This window comes from Cydia splendana, chromosome Z (genome assembly GCF_910591565.1).
Source record: "Cydia splendana chromosome Z, ilCydSple1.2, whole genome shotgun sequence".
NCBI lineage: Eukaryota > Metazoa > Arthropoda > Insecta > Lepidoptera > Tortricidae > Cydia > Cydia splendana.
In genome coordinates this window covers 36,104,759-36,118,590 of record NC_085987.1, presented here as the reverse complement: position 1 = coordinate 36,118,590, position 13,832 = coordinate 36,104,759, and the positions used below count along the sequence as shown (strand labels likewise).

The 13,832-nt window shown below is 38.2% G+C and overlaps 2 protein-coding genes across 4 annotated transcripts in view; one reads left to right on the top strand and one right to left on the bottom strand.

The window, feature by feature from the left end:
- LOC134804979 (uncharacterized) overlaps window positions 1-6,732 on the bottom strand; it is a 33,544-nt gene extending 26,812 nt beyond the window's left edge. For 2 of the 3 annotated variants that reach the window (XR_010146223.1, XM_063778269.1), the window contains exons 1-10: window positions 6,404-6,732; window positions 6,102-6,283; window positions 5,027-5,105; window positions 4,690-4,920; window positions 3,853-3,992; window positions 2,861-2,981; window positions 1,556-1,661; window positions 817-933; window positions 557-660; window positions 54-170 (exon numbers count right to left, since the gene is read on the bottom strand). Coding sequence is in view for 1 of the 3 variants with exons in the window: in XM_063778269.1 (XP_063634339.1) it covers window positions 54-170; window positions 557-660; window positions 817-933; window positions 1,556-1,661; window positions 2,861-2,981; window positions 3,853-3,992; window positions 4,690-4,920; window positions 5,027-5,105; window positions 6,102-6,283; window positions 6,404-6,571 (1,365 nt within the window). In the remaining 2 variants the exon portion in view is untranslated. The remainder of the gene's footprint in view (window positions 1-53; window positions 171-556; window positions 661-816; window positions 934-1,555; window positions 1,662-2,860; window positions 2,982-3,852; window positions 3,993-4,689; window positions 4,921-5,026; window positions 5,106-6,101; window positions 6,284-6,403) is intronic. The other variant, XR_010146222.1, reaches the window with a different exon arrangement.
- A 1,034-nt stretch (window positions 6,733-7,766) lies between these two features.
- LOC134804028 (peptidyl-prolyl cis-trans isomerase Fkbp12-like) lies at window positions 7,767-9,226 on the top strand. Its single transcript, XM_063776883.1, has 3 exons — window positions 7,767-7,901; window positions 7,971-8,131; window positions 8,581-9,226. Exons 1-3 carry the CDS (start codon window positions 7,865-7,867, stop codon window positions 8,707-8,709), a joined length of 327 nt encoding a protein of 108 aa, XP_063632953.1. The 5' UTR covers window positions 7,767-7,864; the 3' UTR covers window positions 8,710-9,226.
- Window positions 9,227-13,832: the final 4,606 nt, after the last annotated feature.

Below are 13,832 nucleotides of genomic sequence, written 5' to 3'. Positions count from 1 at the left end.
CTAGTATAGGACTTTGTAAACAATGATGGAGTTGTTGTTACGAATGCACTCACTTGTGTAGAATACTGCAAAACGCTGTATAGAATCTCTTCGTACGCCTCCGGCGACACAGCCCTCAGCACTCGCTCCTGCGTCGAGCCCGTCTCGCACAGGGCACCTACCACTTGCAACTAAAATTAATAAATATCTTTAAAGCAACTAAAACACTGATCCAAGGGTTAACAAGGGTGATCGAATTCGCACAACTCGTGACGTATGGAGCTTGGGATGAAATCGACAACTTTGAGCCAATTCGCTCGGATTTTTTTCGTGGCCATGAGATATAAAACTGTGATGCCCATTGGAACCCTAAAAAATTGCGCAGAAATTCCCGAGCGAAGCAACTTTCTGTGTAGACGTAGACGTGCCTTGGCAATACCTCGGGCGAAACACGTCTACACTCTTCACAAACCGAGCTGCTTCGTGCGGTTCTTTGCATTTCATCACCACTCGCTCTAATTGAGAAGAATTATTAGCATGATAACTAGCAAGGAAGGATAATAATAACACACTTTACCCATTGCAACCCAGCTTTCCCTGGTTCTAGCGCTGGTGGCACTAGAAGCCCTGGCAGACCCTCGCTAATCATCAATATTAACTCTTCAGGTAGCTGTCCTTCATCTGTAAGAAAACATTAGCCTTTTTATAATTAAACCTGACAATGTTAAAGACTATTGCTAAAGGATATCAATATGGTTTTGTGGTACAAATCGGAAGCAACCAGTAAAAAGCCTATAAACAGCAAATTGTATCATTTAAACCATAATGTTACTGTACCTTTGTATTGACATATGATGGATGAGAATAATTCCAAGCTCTCTGGCAGACACAACCGGTGTGCAACCAAACACAGACAAAGCATTTGACAGTGTTTTTTGCGGAACGGATACATATCTGGAAATAATGACAAACATTTACAATATTGAAGGAATTAAAAAGGCCTATTATTGAATGATAGCAGCTACCGGTAGTTTAGGCTTAGTGTCATCTCAATAATTTCGGCTACAAATAATGACTAACATGAACCAAGGATTCTAGCCTCGATCAGATCACTAAAAGTGTAGATCGACTTGTACGTATGCGTATACGCATTGCGTATCCACTTTCTTGAGTTAACACATTCACTGCCAGCGACCCGCTAAGCGGGTTCTCTCTTATCGGCTACGCTCGTAGGGCGAAGGCTTGTGCTAGCACTGAATGTGTTAATAAGTGGGTCCAATCTCACTTATATTTCCGCGCGAAGCAGCTTGGCCTGTGGAGACGTGTCTCGCTCAATCTCGTCTGAAGCAAAATTAAGCACGCACGGCTGCGATGGCACGCGTTTACAAAGCATTTCGGTGCAACATTTTCCTCTCAAGGCACCTCGTTCTGTGTGGACCCGCTTATAAATGTGTATGTCTCAGTCTGTCAGTCAATAGAGAAGTGTGGTATACACCTCCACACACAAAACATTACCATTCTGAGTTACTGTAAACAATTTCATGAATTGTAGAATGTGTGGTGTACGGTACTTTACCTAAATTAACTAAGACCGCGAGGAACTTTAAAGCATTTTGGACAACAGCAGTGACTTGCTCAGGCTCTAATGCTTCATTGGGTGCGTTGCAAAACTCCACCAAGGTCTGGAAGAAATATAACAGTTATGCTAGTATTTAAGTCTGTGCTAGTTACGATTATGGGGGCTTTGGTGAATATGATAAGTCGTGATTCTCATAGCAGAAGAACACAAGTCGCAACAAACTTGATCAAACTAGAGTTAGGGCGAGTTGCACCAGCCACAGTTAACAGACTGATCAACGTCACGCAGCAGAAATCTATGAAATTTCCCATACAATAAAATTTAGCAAGCACTTTAGCGGTGACAGGTTTGGTGCAACCAACCCTTAGTGTCAGTGTCAGTACGATACTATCTTTATTTTTCGAAAGTTAACTCTGAGCATCATCTCATTTAACAATATTTGCCTCCAAGATTACAACAAAAAACCGGCCGAAAGCATCTCGGGCCATGTAGTGTAGGATTCAGTAGTTTCCTACACACATTTTTTTCTTTCAGAGCGATTATTTCCGAAAACGTTCACTTTATCAAATGTTTGTTGAAGAACCCAATTTTACACCCAACACCATATAGTGGAAGCGAAAAAAACCATCCCTACTTTACGTGTAGGTACCCTAATTTATGTTTTACCTCTTTTTCGGATTTACTGATTTATACACGGTGTAACATGAGGAAAACGAATAATTTTAACCACGCATTTCTGAGGTCAAAAGAAGGAAAAAATGTGATATGAGTTTAGGTAAATTTCGCCAAAAAAATATTTTTTTTATTTTGTTTTTTCAATTTTTTCGAATGTATTTGTACATAAAAAATAAATGTTATTGGTAAACTTGTCACTAAAAATTGATTTTTACATTTTTTTTTCGTAAAACCTACTTTTTGCAAAGTGTTACTTGTCACTTTTTGACATCTATCAATAAGGATATTTAGACTACGTCCCATAGCAGCAACATCACTATCAAAAAGGCCTTTTACACTATGTAACAATAAAAATTGTTTTTTTTTTTTAATTAATATTATCTCTGAAACTAAGCGAATTTCAAAAAAGTTTATAGAACATTTTTGTCTCTAAATATGATCAGGAATACGCTGTTAAAATTATTCGGTTTCCTCATGTTACACCGTGTATATCCATCCCAAATTGCATCTTTCTAGTACTAACGATCACGAAGGAAAGCCTCGGACAGACAGACGTTGACTATGCAACCCAAAAGCGCCATACAGACGCCGTATATAGAACTAACTATATTATGATGATGACATTACCTTCAAGGTGTTCTCGAGGCAGAAGTCAGGCGCGCTGGCGACTAGGTTCCTCAGGTTGATGTCTTGGCACAGCTCATACATCAGGGTGTACGCCTGCAGCAGTTGACTCGAGTCCTTTTCTCTGAAATGACGCGTCCGTTTACTCGTTAATTCAAACGAACGCACACATGTTCTGTGTATGTATACCATTTTTTCTTCTTCATATGCTTATAAAAAGCTAGGGATAATCCTTCGTATTGGGCAACCTTTCAAACGGCCAAATACTTGTAAATTATTATTTTATTCCTTAGTATCTATCCAATTTCTTTGTCCAATGTCAGTGACGCAAGACACATTGGGCAAAAAAAATGGATAGGTGGTATACCACCTATACACACCTACCTTAAGAGAGGATACAAAACATTTTCTTGAAATCTTTAGTTTACAGAACAGAGGTAAGTACATACTTCGATAATTCCGCACTAGCGGCAAAGCATTATTGTATCCCTTCTGTCCTTAATCATAGAAATAACTTAGACGTTATGTTCTTATATAAAATTCTTAAAGGTCCCATCAACTGTCCAGATCTCCTAAAACTAGTGACTTTTGGTTGCCCGCTTCACCCCTTACGACCTAGATACTTATTCCATGTGAACTTTTCTTGCCATAACTATTCTAGGCATACTTTATTCAGACGAGCCTCTTAATAAACATTTGTTTGATATTGATCGCTTTAATAATTCGATGACTAAAAATACTAGTTAAATGTAAACTCTTTTAGTTACTTTTAGTACTTATGTTATGTACCTTCAGGGAGAATGAATATGGGACTTTGTGTGGCATTTTCTATACAAGGTAGCCCGTTTTCATTGTCCATGATTATTGTGATATTATTCTGGAACTACTAAAGTTGTTTATTTTAACCAGGCCAGCCAGGCACTCGTCAGCCCCTCCGTACCAACCATCCTGCGAATAGGGCGTTGTTATAGGTGGTATCACCACCCTGTACTCACAGGACCGCCTTGCTGAACGTGAGCACGCAGCACGACAGGTAGCTGTTGACGTCGGTCTGGCGCACGGCGCCCGCGCCGCGCGTCGCCGCCGACAGGCACAGCAGCAGCCGGCACACGTCTGCCCCTCCGTACCAGCCTTCCTGTAAATAAGACGCGTTTATAGGTGGTACACAATGACAAGTCATCAACACATGATCAAGTTACTATGAAAAGCAAGTTTCTTATTATAAACCGGCCAAGTGCGAGTCAGACTCGCGTTTCAAGGGTTCTGTACATTAAGTCCGACTCACACTTGACTGCACATTCCTGTGATCTATAGGTAAAGACCTATTTTGCGTATTTTTTTCAAAATTTTAGACCCAGTTGATTCGGAGATAAAGAGGGGAGGTGTGGTAATTTTTTGCCTATTTTCTTAAATTACTTCCAAACTATTTATCTTAAAATTATAAAAAAAATATATTTGAGATTCTCACAATGACCTCTTTCATTTGATATATATCACAATATACTTTGCAAAACTTTATTTTTTAATTGTCTCATTTACCCCCTATGTATAAAATACATTTATTTTATTTACATTACATGTCCGTCTTCGGGTCACAGACTTACATATGTGTACCAAATTTCAACTTAATTGGTTCAGTTGTTTCGGAGAAAATAGGCTGTGACAGACGGACAGCCAGACACGAGTGATCCTGTAAGGGTTCCGTTTTTTCCTTTTGAGGTACAGAACCCTAATAACAACCTCTGAGGATGAAGAAATGACACAGACCAAATATATGCAGGCACATCTAGTAATATAACAAAATTGAAAAATAAAAATTACAATAGCTATACCTTTAAGCCCATGAGATGCACAACAAATTTCTTAGTATCTATGGTCCTCATCAAAGCATATACAGCGGGTAAGTTTCCAGAGCAGATGTTGGCCAACACTGTGAGGGACCGGTGTCTGATCAATTGCTCCTGGGGGTCATTGCACTGGGATGTGATCCAGTCTGTTAACTGCTTCATGAGCACAGGAAGGTATGACTCCTGCCAACTTATAATAATACCATAGGAAATGTCCTGAAAGCATATTTAAAAAGTTTGTGCTGTATATTCGTAGTGCTAATATACGTAATTCAAATAAATAAAGAAATAAAAAAAATACAAAGCATTAAGAGTGACATACCTGCATTACCAAAAGCAACTTGATTTTCTTGTCATTTGAAATAGAATTTGATAACAACTGAGTCAATATTGGCATAAATCTGAAAATTATGAAAATAATAATTATACACCTATTATTGAAACCTGCTCAAGCTGATATTAACACACATCCACACCCACAGAAGTACCCAGACATTTTATTAAGTAGCTACAGCTGAATTTATGTCAATATTCCTACAGTTTCTCTTTTCAGCAATGCACCTCAAGAATTGGATCTCTGAAGTTTATTTGTGCATTTAATTGTGTAATGTAAATTGACTAAATTGTGTATAATATCTAGTTATCATTTGTATTTTAATGTGTAAATGTAATTATTGATTTTTTTATTTCATTTGACTTTGTAATTTTAATCCTGAGTGTAATTATAAGTCCGAAATAAATTTGTTTTTTTTGTTTATTTATTTTAAGTGTAGGGATTGTTTGCCCGGATATCCTGGATTGATCTCAGTTTGGAGCCCAGGGTTTTTAAGTGTTTATGTGTTGGCTAAACCATAGGTATTTACTATGGTGTCTGAAATAATATTGTCACCTCACATAACATAGCAAAACATCTGGGGTTTATAACTTTTTGTCTGTTAGCAATGTTAATCATGGCTGCCCATGGCTGTCAGACACTAGAAATAATTGGGACCATGCCGGCTACATCATGATGTTTTAAAATGAGAGTATATTATAACTTTGATTGTATGAAAGCGGCTTTTTGGCGGCAGGTTAGTGAGACTCTTACCATTATATAGAATTTACATTGATAAAAACTATTAGTACATACCTAATATACAGGCTGATCAATCCAAATGGGTCAGTATGGAGAAGTCAGAAACTATGAGATTCGATTCCTGGTTATGTATGGATTTAAAAAAATTGAATGCCATTATTATTAAATCTAAAATCGAAGCCATGGTTCCTAAGAACAGATTTTCCTATCTCCCATAGTTTCTGACTTCTCCGTACTGACCCATTTGGATTGATCACCCTGTATTTATAGTGACGTGTGTGTCATACATTTCACAATACTGACTTGTGTTCGATGCCCTTACTTGTAAGTATGCGTGAGCGCATGCCGGGCGCTCGGCTCCATGCAAGCCCGGGACAGGACCGCGACGCCGGCCCAGTGCGGCCCGCCCGGCTCCCTCATCACGCGCCACAGCGAGCTGAACAACGCGCACACTTCCGACCTCCCGGGAGCGAATATTGATAAATCACACGTCGACGCTAACAGCTACAGTGGAATAAAACAACCAATTTATAAGAGATAATCACAGTAAATTTTATTCAGATACCTAATAAGTAATAACCAATAATAATAAACAGCTTTGTGGTAATTGCATTTCAAACTTACGTTTAAATGTCTGTTCATTAGACTAACAGACGCCTCGCTATGTGTGGTCTCATACTGGCGTGCAGCATCCACGAATGCCTTTGAATTTGCATACTTTCCTCCGTCTGATATATTGCTACAACTATTACTGTTACAGTTCTCCGCACCATCCACTTCCATGTTACTCATGGATACAATACGTAAAACGATAAAAACACACAATTTCAATGTACCTAATATTCAACCGCTAGACGAAACACAAAACAATAATAAATATAAATAAACTAATAACAGGCTGTAGAGTGCAGCAAAATTCAACTGTCCAGAATTTTGAATTTTGAATAGACAATAAACAAGCTAGGCAAGGACAAGCTTGATTGAAATTGTTGTCTGTGGTCTGAATTATATCCAAAGACAATTTAAGCCCCCCAAAATGGAACGTACCGTACAGCTGAGCAAAGACGGGCGTACTAACATGTAATAAACGGTTCTGTAACCGAATTTCATTATTTTTATCCTAGGAGAATATAATCATGAGTTGTTACTCCAGAACCATCGTGTTTTATTATTAAGTTGGTTGCGCGAAGTGGCGTAGCTAGGCGTGGACGAAGTGGGCCGTCGCCCACGGCCTCGCGTAGGGTTGCCAACTTTTTTTTGGTGGAATATAGTATTTTCCCGAATAAGGCATCAAAAATATAGTACTTTTCAAAAAAATATAGTACTTTTAGATAAAATACTAAACATGAGTGTAATATACGTTTAATCGGAAATATAGTATTTTAGCGTACTATATATTATATAGTATTTTTCCAAAAGTATATAGTACAGAGGGCCAAAATATAGTACAATACTATATAATATAGTACGGTTGGCAACCCTAGCCTCGCGCCCCAAAGACACAGTGAAAGAAAAAGGCCTTGCAGATGCGACTTCGCCCACGGCTAGATTAGTTCATGCTACGCCACTGGTTGCGCTATCTCTTTTCTCAATAACAAAGTACAAAACACGAAATGAAGCGTTGAAAACTGGCACTCTTGCAACCGTATCCATTTGATCGGTCAACATCTTAAAATCAAATCAAGTGGGATCAGAGATGATTTGATTGGACAATTTTATCAGATTGTACGAAAATTGTCCCTTCTGATCACTTCTGATCAAACCGGTCGATTACATAATCCCGTCTGGACTCCACTGTATTTATAAAAAAAGCACACTGATGTTAAGCCCCCTCCAGACAATGCGCGTGAATCGCGGGCGAAGCCGCGAACGCGAGTGTGGAGTCGATTTCGCAGGTCTGCGTTCAGGACTCCACACTCGCGTTCGCGGCTTTGCGCCGCGATTCGCGCACGAGTGTGGAGGAGGCTTCACTGATAGCACTGTCACAGTCTGCTGTCAATATGTCATGAGATCATAACAAAACAATTCGCACAATTTTTATAAAATTAAACAGAGTGTATGCTTTTTTATTACTAATTGTTTGCAATGGGCGTCGATATTGAAGTTCTTAGTCCTGGAAACGGTATTTATACTTTTCCTTCCTAATCATTACTATACGACTTACATTATTAACCCTTCCTAAACATTCCAGGATCTACATATCCCAAGCCGGGTCAAACAGTAGTGGTTCATTACACGGGCACCTTAGCTGATGGAACACAGTTCGACTGTTCTAGAGAGCGTGGGCAACCTTTTAAGTTTACGCTCGGCAAAGGAGATGTGATCAAGGGATGGGACAGAGGTATACCAAAGGTAAGATAAATCATTCTTAACTCTTCAGGTAGTCAAACTCATCCATCCTGAGCTCAGAGCTGACAGCCTTTTGGGCTTTGGCAACTGGACCATACACCTAGGGCAGGTTTATGTTGCATAATATACAAGTGGAATAAATAGTCACAAGCCTGAATGAAGGTTGTATAAAATCTGTGGTGAAGTACCGACTAAAAATAATTTAAGCCACATATCCACTATAAACATTGTTGTTTAGGAACCAGTTTTATAAACAATGTTTCGTAATGAGTACCATACAATTGATGAGAAATTATGTTTACTAACACTGTTTATAATTTTTTTTATATTGGATAAAAAGGAGATGGTGGGACAACTTGGACGCTTTTTATCTGGATTAGCGGGAAGGACAGGATTGAGTGGAGAAAAGGAGAGGCCTTTACCTTATAATATTTATTTATTGTTTGTTACAGATGTCAGTAGGTGAGAGGGCCCGATTAATCTGCTCGCCTGACTACGGCTATGGTTCTAGAGGCCACCCGGGGGTTATTCCACCAAACGCCACTTTAGTTTTTGATGTTGAATTGCTTCATGTTGACTAGTAATCTGAAACAACTCATATGTTTATAAAGTTAAGTTTCTGTATTCTAATTGTTGGTAGCCAAGTCTTTATTGATTAGTCTTCATAATAGTTTCAAACAACTGAAACAAATATTTTATCAAACATTTTAAGTTTCGTACTATTGAAAAAAAAATACATTGTTAGGTTGAGTCCACTTTTTTGCTGCATAATAATATTTTAAGAATTATTATTATTTTTAAATTCATGTATATAGTTTGCCTGACAGCAACATAACTGGTTCAGTGACTTAATTTTTGATACCAAAAGTATTAAAGGGTATTATGTGGATTTTATATTTTATATTAATGTTATACTTGCACAATTTTAGTGACTTAATTCATGGCTGTTTGCATTTACTTGATACTATATATCTTTGGTTATTGTTTTACTTAGAAATAGCTTTTAATGATGTATAGAATAATGGTTAATGTATGAATCTTTTACTTCTTCTCGTGCGAAAATACTCATAATATTATTTAACTCACCATGAATAAATAAAAACGTTATATTACATTAAAATTGGACATTATTCATCTTTCCCTTGTTGTCCATTGGTACTTTTTGTTTGTGAATAGAAAATTTCATCTAAATCTGTTCAGCAGTTTATGCATGAAGATGTAACAGACAGACAGAGTTGCATACTTTCGCATTTATATATTATTAGGGAATACAAGCAAGATCATAAGAATTATCAATTATATACAATTTTAGATGGCAAAACAATAGGTACATAAGTACTTGCATTTCCTTCATATGAGGCTCCACTAGGGCTCTTAAGAAGAAAGTGCATTATCGCTTCACCATACAAACATAGTTCCCATTTTCCCTTCTGGATATTGACATTGTGGAAAATATTTCTACACAATTTGATGTATATTAACCGTAGCTATGCCCCTTTGTTAAACTTACCTTTTCGATTTTTTAATTGTTATAAGAATTAGGAGCGAAAAAAGTGGTTGTTAGCTTGCATTTTCTTTCAACAAAATATAGGTGTATTCCCATCTGTCCCCACCTTGCTCGATTTTTTCCTATCTCTACACCCTCCCCTGTAACGGGGCTAGGGCTACGAGCGTCGATACGCTACGACGACCGCTTACCACCCGCGCGGGCACACCGGAATTCATATATATATATATATATATATATATATATATATAATATATATATATATATATATATCAGTTTTTTTATATTATTTTTACTCGTTCTAGAATGTTACGTGTGAAATTTAATAAGAGAAGCTCACATGAAAAACCTCAAATGGAATCTCATTGAAGATTTATGAATTATGAACCTACTAGTCCTACTACTATACTACTTGGGGTGTGCTACGTGCGATTAGTAGGTAAGTTTTTTAATTAATTTCAAGCCTTTATTTATCTTGCAATAGTTACTAAGTATGTTGCACTACTTGGTATGTTGTACTTCTAGAAACATTATTTTATTGAATCAAATTTTAATTATATTTATTCTGTATATATAGTGATAAGTGTAAAAACTAACATAGCTATAAGTACATACTAACAATATCTATGAGTCTGTAAAAGTTACTTGAAATAAAATGATTTATTAATAGTTACTAAGTACCTAATGCGTTTGTTCCACGAGTGGTTTGTTCGGGTCATAACTTGCACGTCAAGTTAGACCAGCTTCCCGTTATTCGATTTAGTTGAAACTTCACACACAATCATAAGTTGGGTTACAATGCAATATTATACCATCGAGCTGACCTGATAATGTGTGTGTAACACATGGATGACATGGGAACTCTGTTATAAAACATAGCAACGTAGTGAATAGAATCAGGCGTTACTTTGCGGAAATCCATATTAATTAAAACCAAAATATTACTTTGCTAATCCGCGAAAAGATAACGTGCTAGTCAATCAGTGCTAACCCGTTGTACTTACTTGCGTATTTTTTACATGCAATTAATATTCCCACCCTCCCACCGCAAAAATAAATACGCAAATTAATACCACACGTGTTTCGCCTCTCTACGAGGCATCCTCAGGAGTTTAATATTTTAAACTTTTGCGTTTTGAACACATATTAACTCACATTTATGGACGGGTCTAACGCGAATTTTATTCAATTACCTTGATTTACCCACGTTTCGACACAGGTTTCACTGTCCTCCTATAAATCGCTCCTCCAGGTCTCAGGTGTTTCCTGTCTATAAATGTGAGTTAATATATCCTCAGGAGTTGTTGACGGTCTGACGCCCGGCAACGAAATGACCTGTCCAGAATGATCGGCTATATTTATACCTTGACCACTCCCCCTACTGTGCAAGTGTGAGTGAGATGGAAAAAATCGTAATTTATTTTTTTTTATTTTTTATTTATTCAAACATATTACACAGTATTACAGTGAGACACTAAGGCACTGTGGAATGCATACAATATTATTATTATCCTAAAACGTTAACATAAAGTTGTGTTATACAATAACAATAATCTTAAATACTAACTGAAGACGGGTGATCATCCATCGCCTCACATAACCTCTTACATTCGTCACATAACGTCTTCCAACCACTGGCAAAAACATCGCATTCAGGTGCTGACTTGAGAAGTGCGTTTAGGTATTGTAAGGCGCGAACTAATGGAGAGTTCCTGTACGCCACAGTGCGCGCTTTGGGAACTGCTAGTAAGTCGCGATTACGTGGCCTAAAATTAATCTTTGATTGAAACAGAGGGGGCACAAGAAGGCGTACCAGTTGCGAGACCAGCTGTGGACAGTCGGAATCCCCACGTATTATTCGGCACGCCCCGGTCACGAGAGCATAATTACGCCTCACTTCCAGGGAGTTAAAGCCCAGGGTGCCAAGCAGAAATTTCGTCGGGTAAAGGAAGGGATAGTACCCATAGGTTTTTTTGTATAAAAATCGCAAAAACGCCTTTTGGATTTTTTCTACAAGCAGGGTATAAGTGACCTCGTGGGGGTTCCACACTACAGACGCTGCCTCGAGTTTGCTCCTAACTAGGGCGGTGTAAACAAGTTTAATCACAAAGGGGTTGTCAAATTCACGAGCATTGCGGATGACGAAGCCCAATCTCCGATAGCAGTCGGAAACTAGGGTTCTTATGTGGCAATGAAAATTAAGGTTTGGGTCAAATATGACACCCAGGTCCTTGACAGTGTCAACGCGTTTTATAGATTCAGATCCCAGCGTGTAGTTCACAGATAAGGGACAACGAGCACGGCTAAAGGACATCACGGAACACTTCTCAGGGTGAAAAAGCAGCTTATTTGTGATACTCCATTCATAGATCCGGTTAATATCATCTTGGAGCGATGCAGAGTCGGACAGTTGCTGCAGACCATAAATAAGCTTTAGGTCATCAGCGTAAAGGAGACATCGGGCACACCTAGAGAGAGACGCCAAGTCATTAATCATTACGCCGAACAGAAAAGGACCTAGAATTGAACCCTGGCTTACTCCGGAGCGAGTGTGGTAGTAATAACGCCGATGACGCAACATTCAATTGTTCGTTAAGAATCATGCCCCTATTGTTGTACTTACCTAATTATTTCCAGTTATTCCAGAACACCCAAACGCAATCCCTTTTCGCAAACATGTAAGATATCAAAAGAACGATTCTCAGATAAAGTGTGGCCTGTATCTAATAAGTGCTTTGCAAAATTGGTATTTTCCGGATGGTTATGTCTATATGACGCAACATGCTCTTTATACCTAGTAGTGAAATTACGGCCCGTTTGCCCCACACACACTTTATTGGAATCGTCACAGGTAAGCTTATAAACTCCAGACTTTTTCCCATTCTCGATCTTATCTTTGCAAAGCTTTGAGTGCAAAGTGTTATTTGTCTTACCACAGGAATCCACAGGAATGTCGTTAGATTTTAAAATTTTGTAAATTGTATCAGACAACTTGCCAACATAAGTTATGCTCGCTTTATATTTTTTAATCGGTTCAGAGGATCGTGCCGCATACAACATAGTGTTGACTATACTATTTCGCTTTTTTCTGATGATACCATCCACAACAGACTTATAGTAACCATTTGAAACTGCTAAGTGATAAATATTATTTAATTCAATCTGATAGTGTTCATCAGAAATAGGCACAGTCAACATTCTATGCACATAACAATGAAAAGCAGCCAACTTATGCTGCCATGGATGCGTGGAAGAAGCCGGGATAACTGTATCGGTATGTGTAGGCCTATGCCGACAGGCACACCACATTAAGAGACATTGTATAATATAAACAATGTACATCCACAAACTAAATATCGAATCTGTATTTACAAGTGTCTCTTTTATATATGGATTAAAGGCTTATTTAATTTAATTTTAATGTGTAGGCTTACGGTAAATTTGGAACTAATGCCTGTTGTTTACTTTAGTGATTGTTAAATCTAGAAAAATCAGTACCTAAGTTTTCTTGCTCTAGTTCCTTTTTAAACTTAATTTTTGGATGCTTACTATTAACTTTATCTGAGAATCATTCTTTTGATATCTTACATGTTTGCGAAAAGGGATTGCGTTTGGGTGTTCTGGAACAACTGGAAATAATTAGAGCATGAAGTTTTCTGAAACCGCGGTTATTATTTATTTATAGTGTGATTAGGCTTCATTTTACTCTATCTGTGGTAGGTAGGTAGGTTGGTAATATTGGTCGGCGTCGTCGCCACTATAGCCTGGCAAATGAATTGTATAGTAATAGTAGAAAAAAAACTTCGGACATATAGGAGGAGGCACCCTGGTGTATCCTTTTCGCTGATGATATTGTGCTTGTGGGTGAAGACGGACTCGAGGTACAGAGCAGACTTGAGAAATGGCGGCGAAAACTGGAGAATTTTGGCCTGAAGATGAGTAGATCTAAAACTGAACATATGTTCTGCGATTTCGGCAGTCTCTCCAGTTTCGCTGCCATGGAACTCGATGGCGTTACGTTGCCTGTCTGCTCCGACTTCAAGTACCTCGGTTCGCTGGTACAGTGCGTCTACGTGTAGTATTGATCGTGACGTAAAAAACCGGATTAGCACAGGTCACTGGAACCATTTGTGACGCTCGTATGCCTCTTCGATTGAAGGGTAAAATTTATAAAACCATCATAAGACCTGTCGTCAT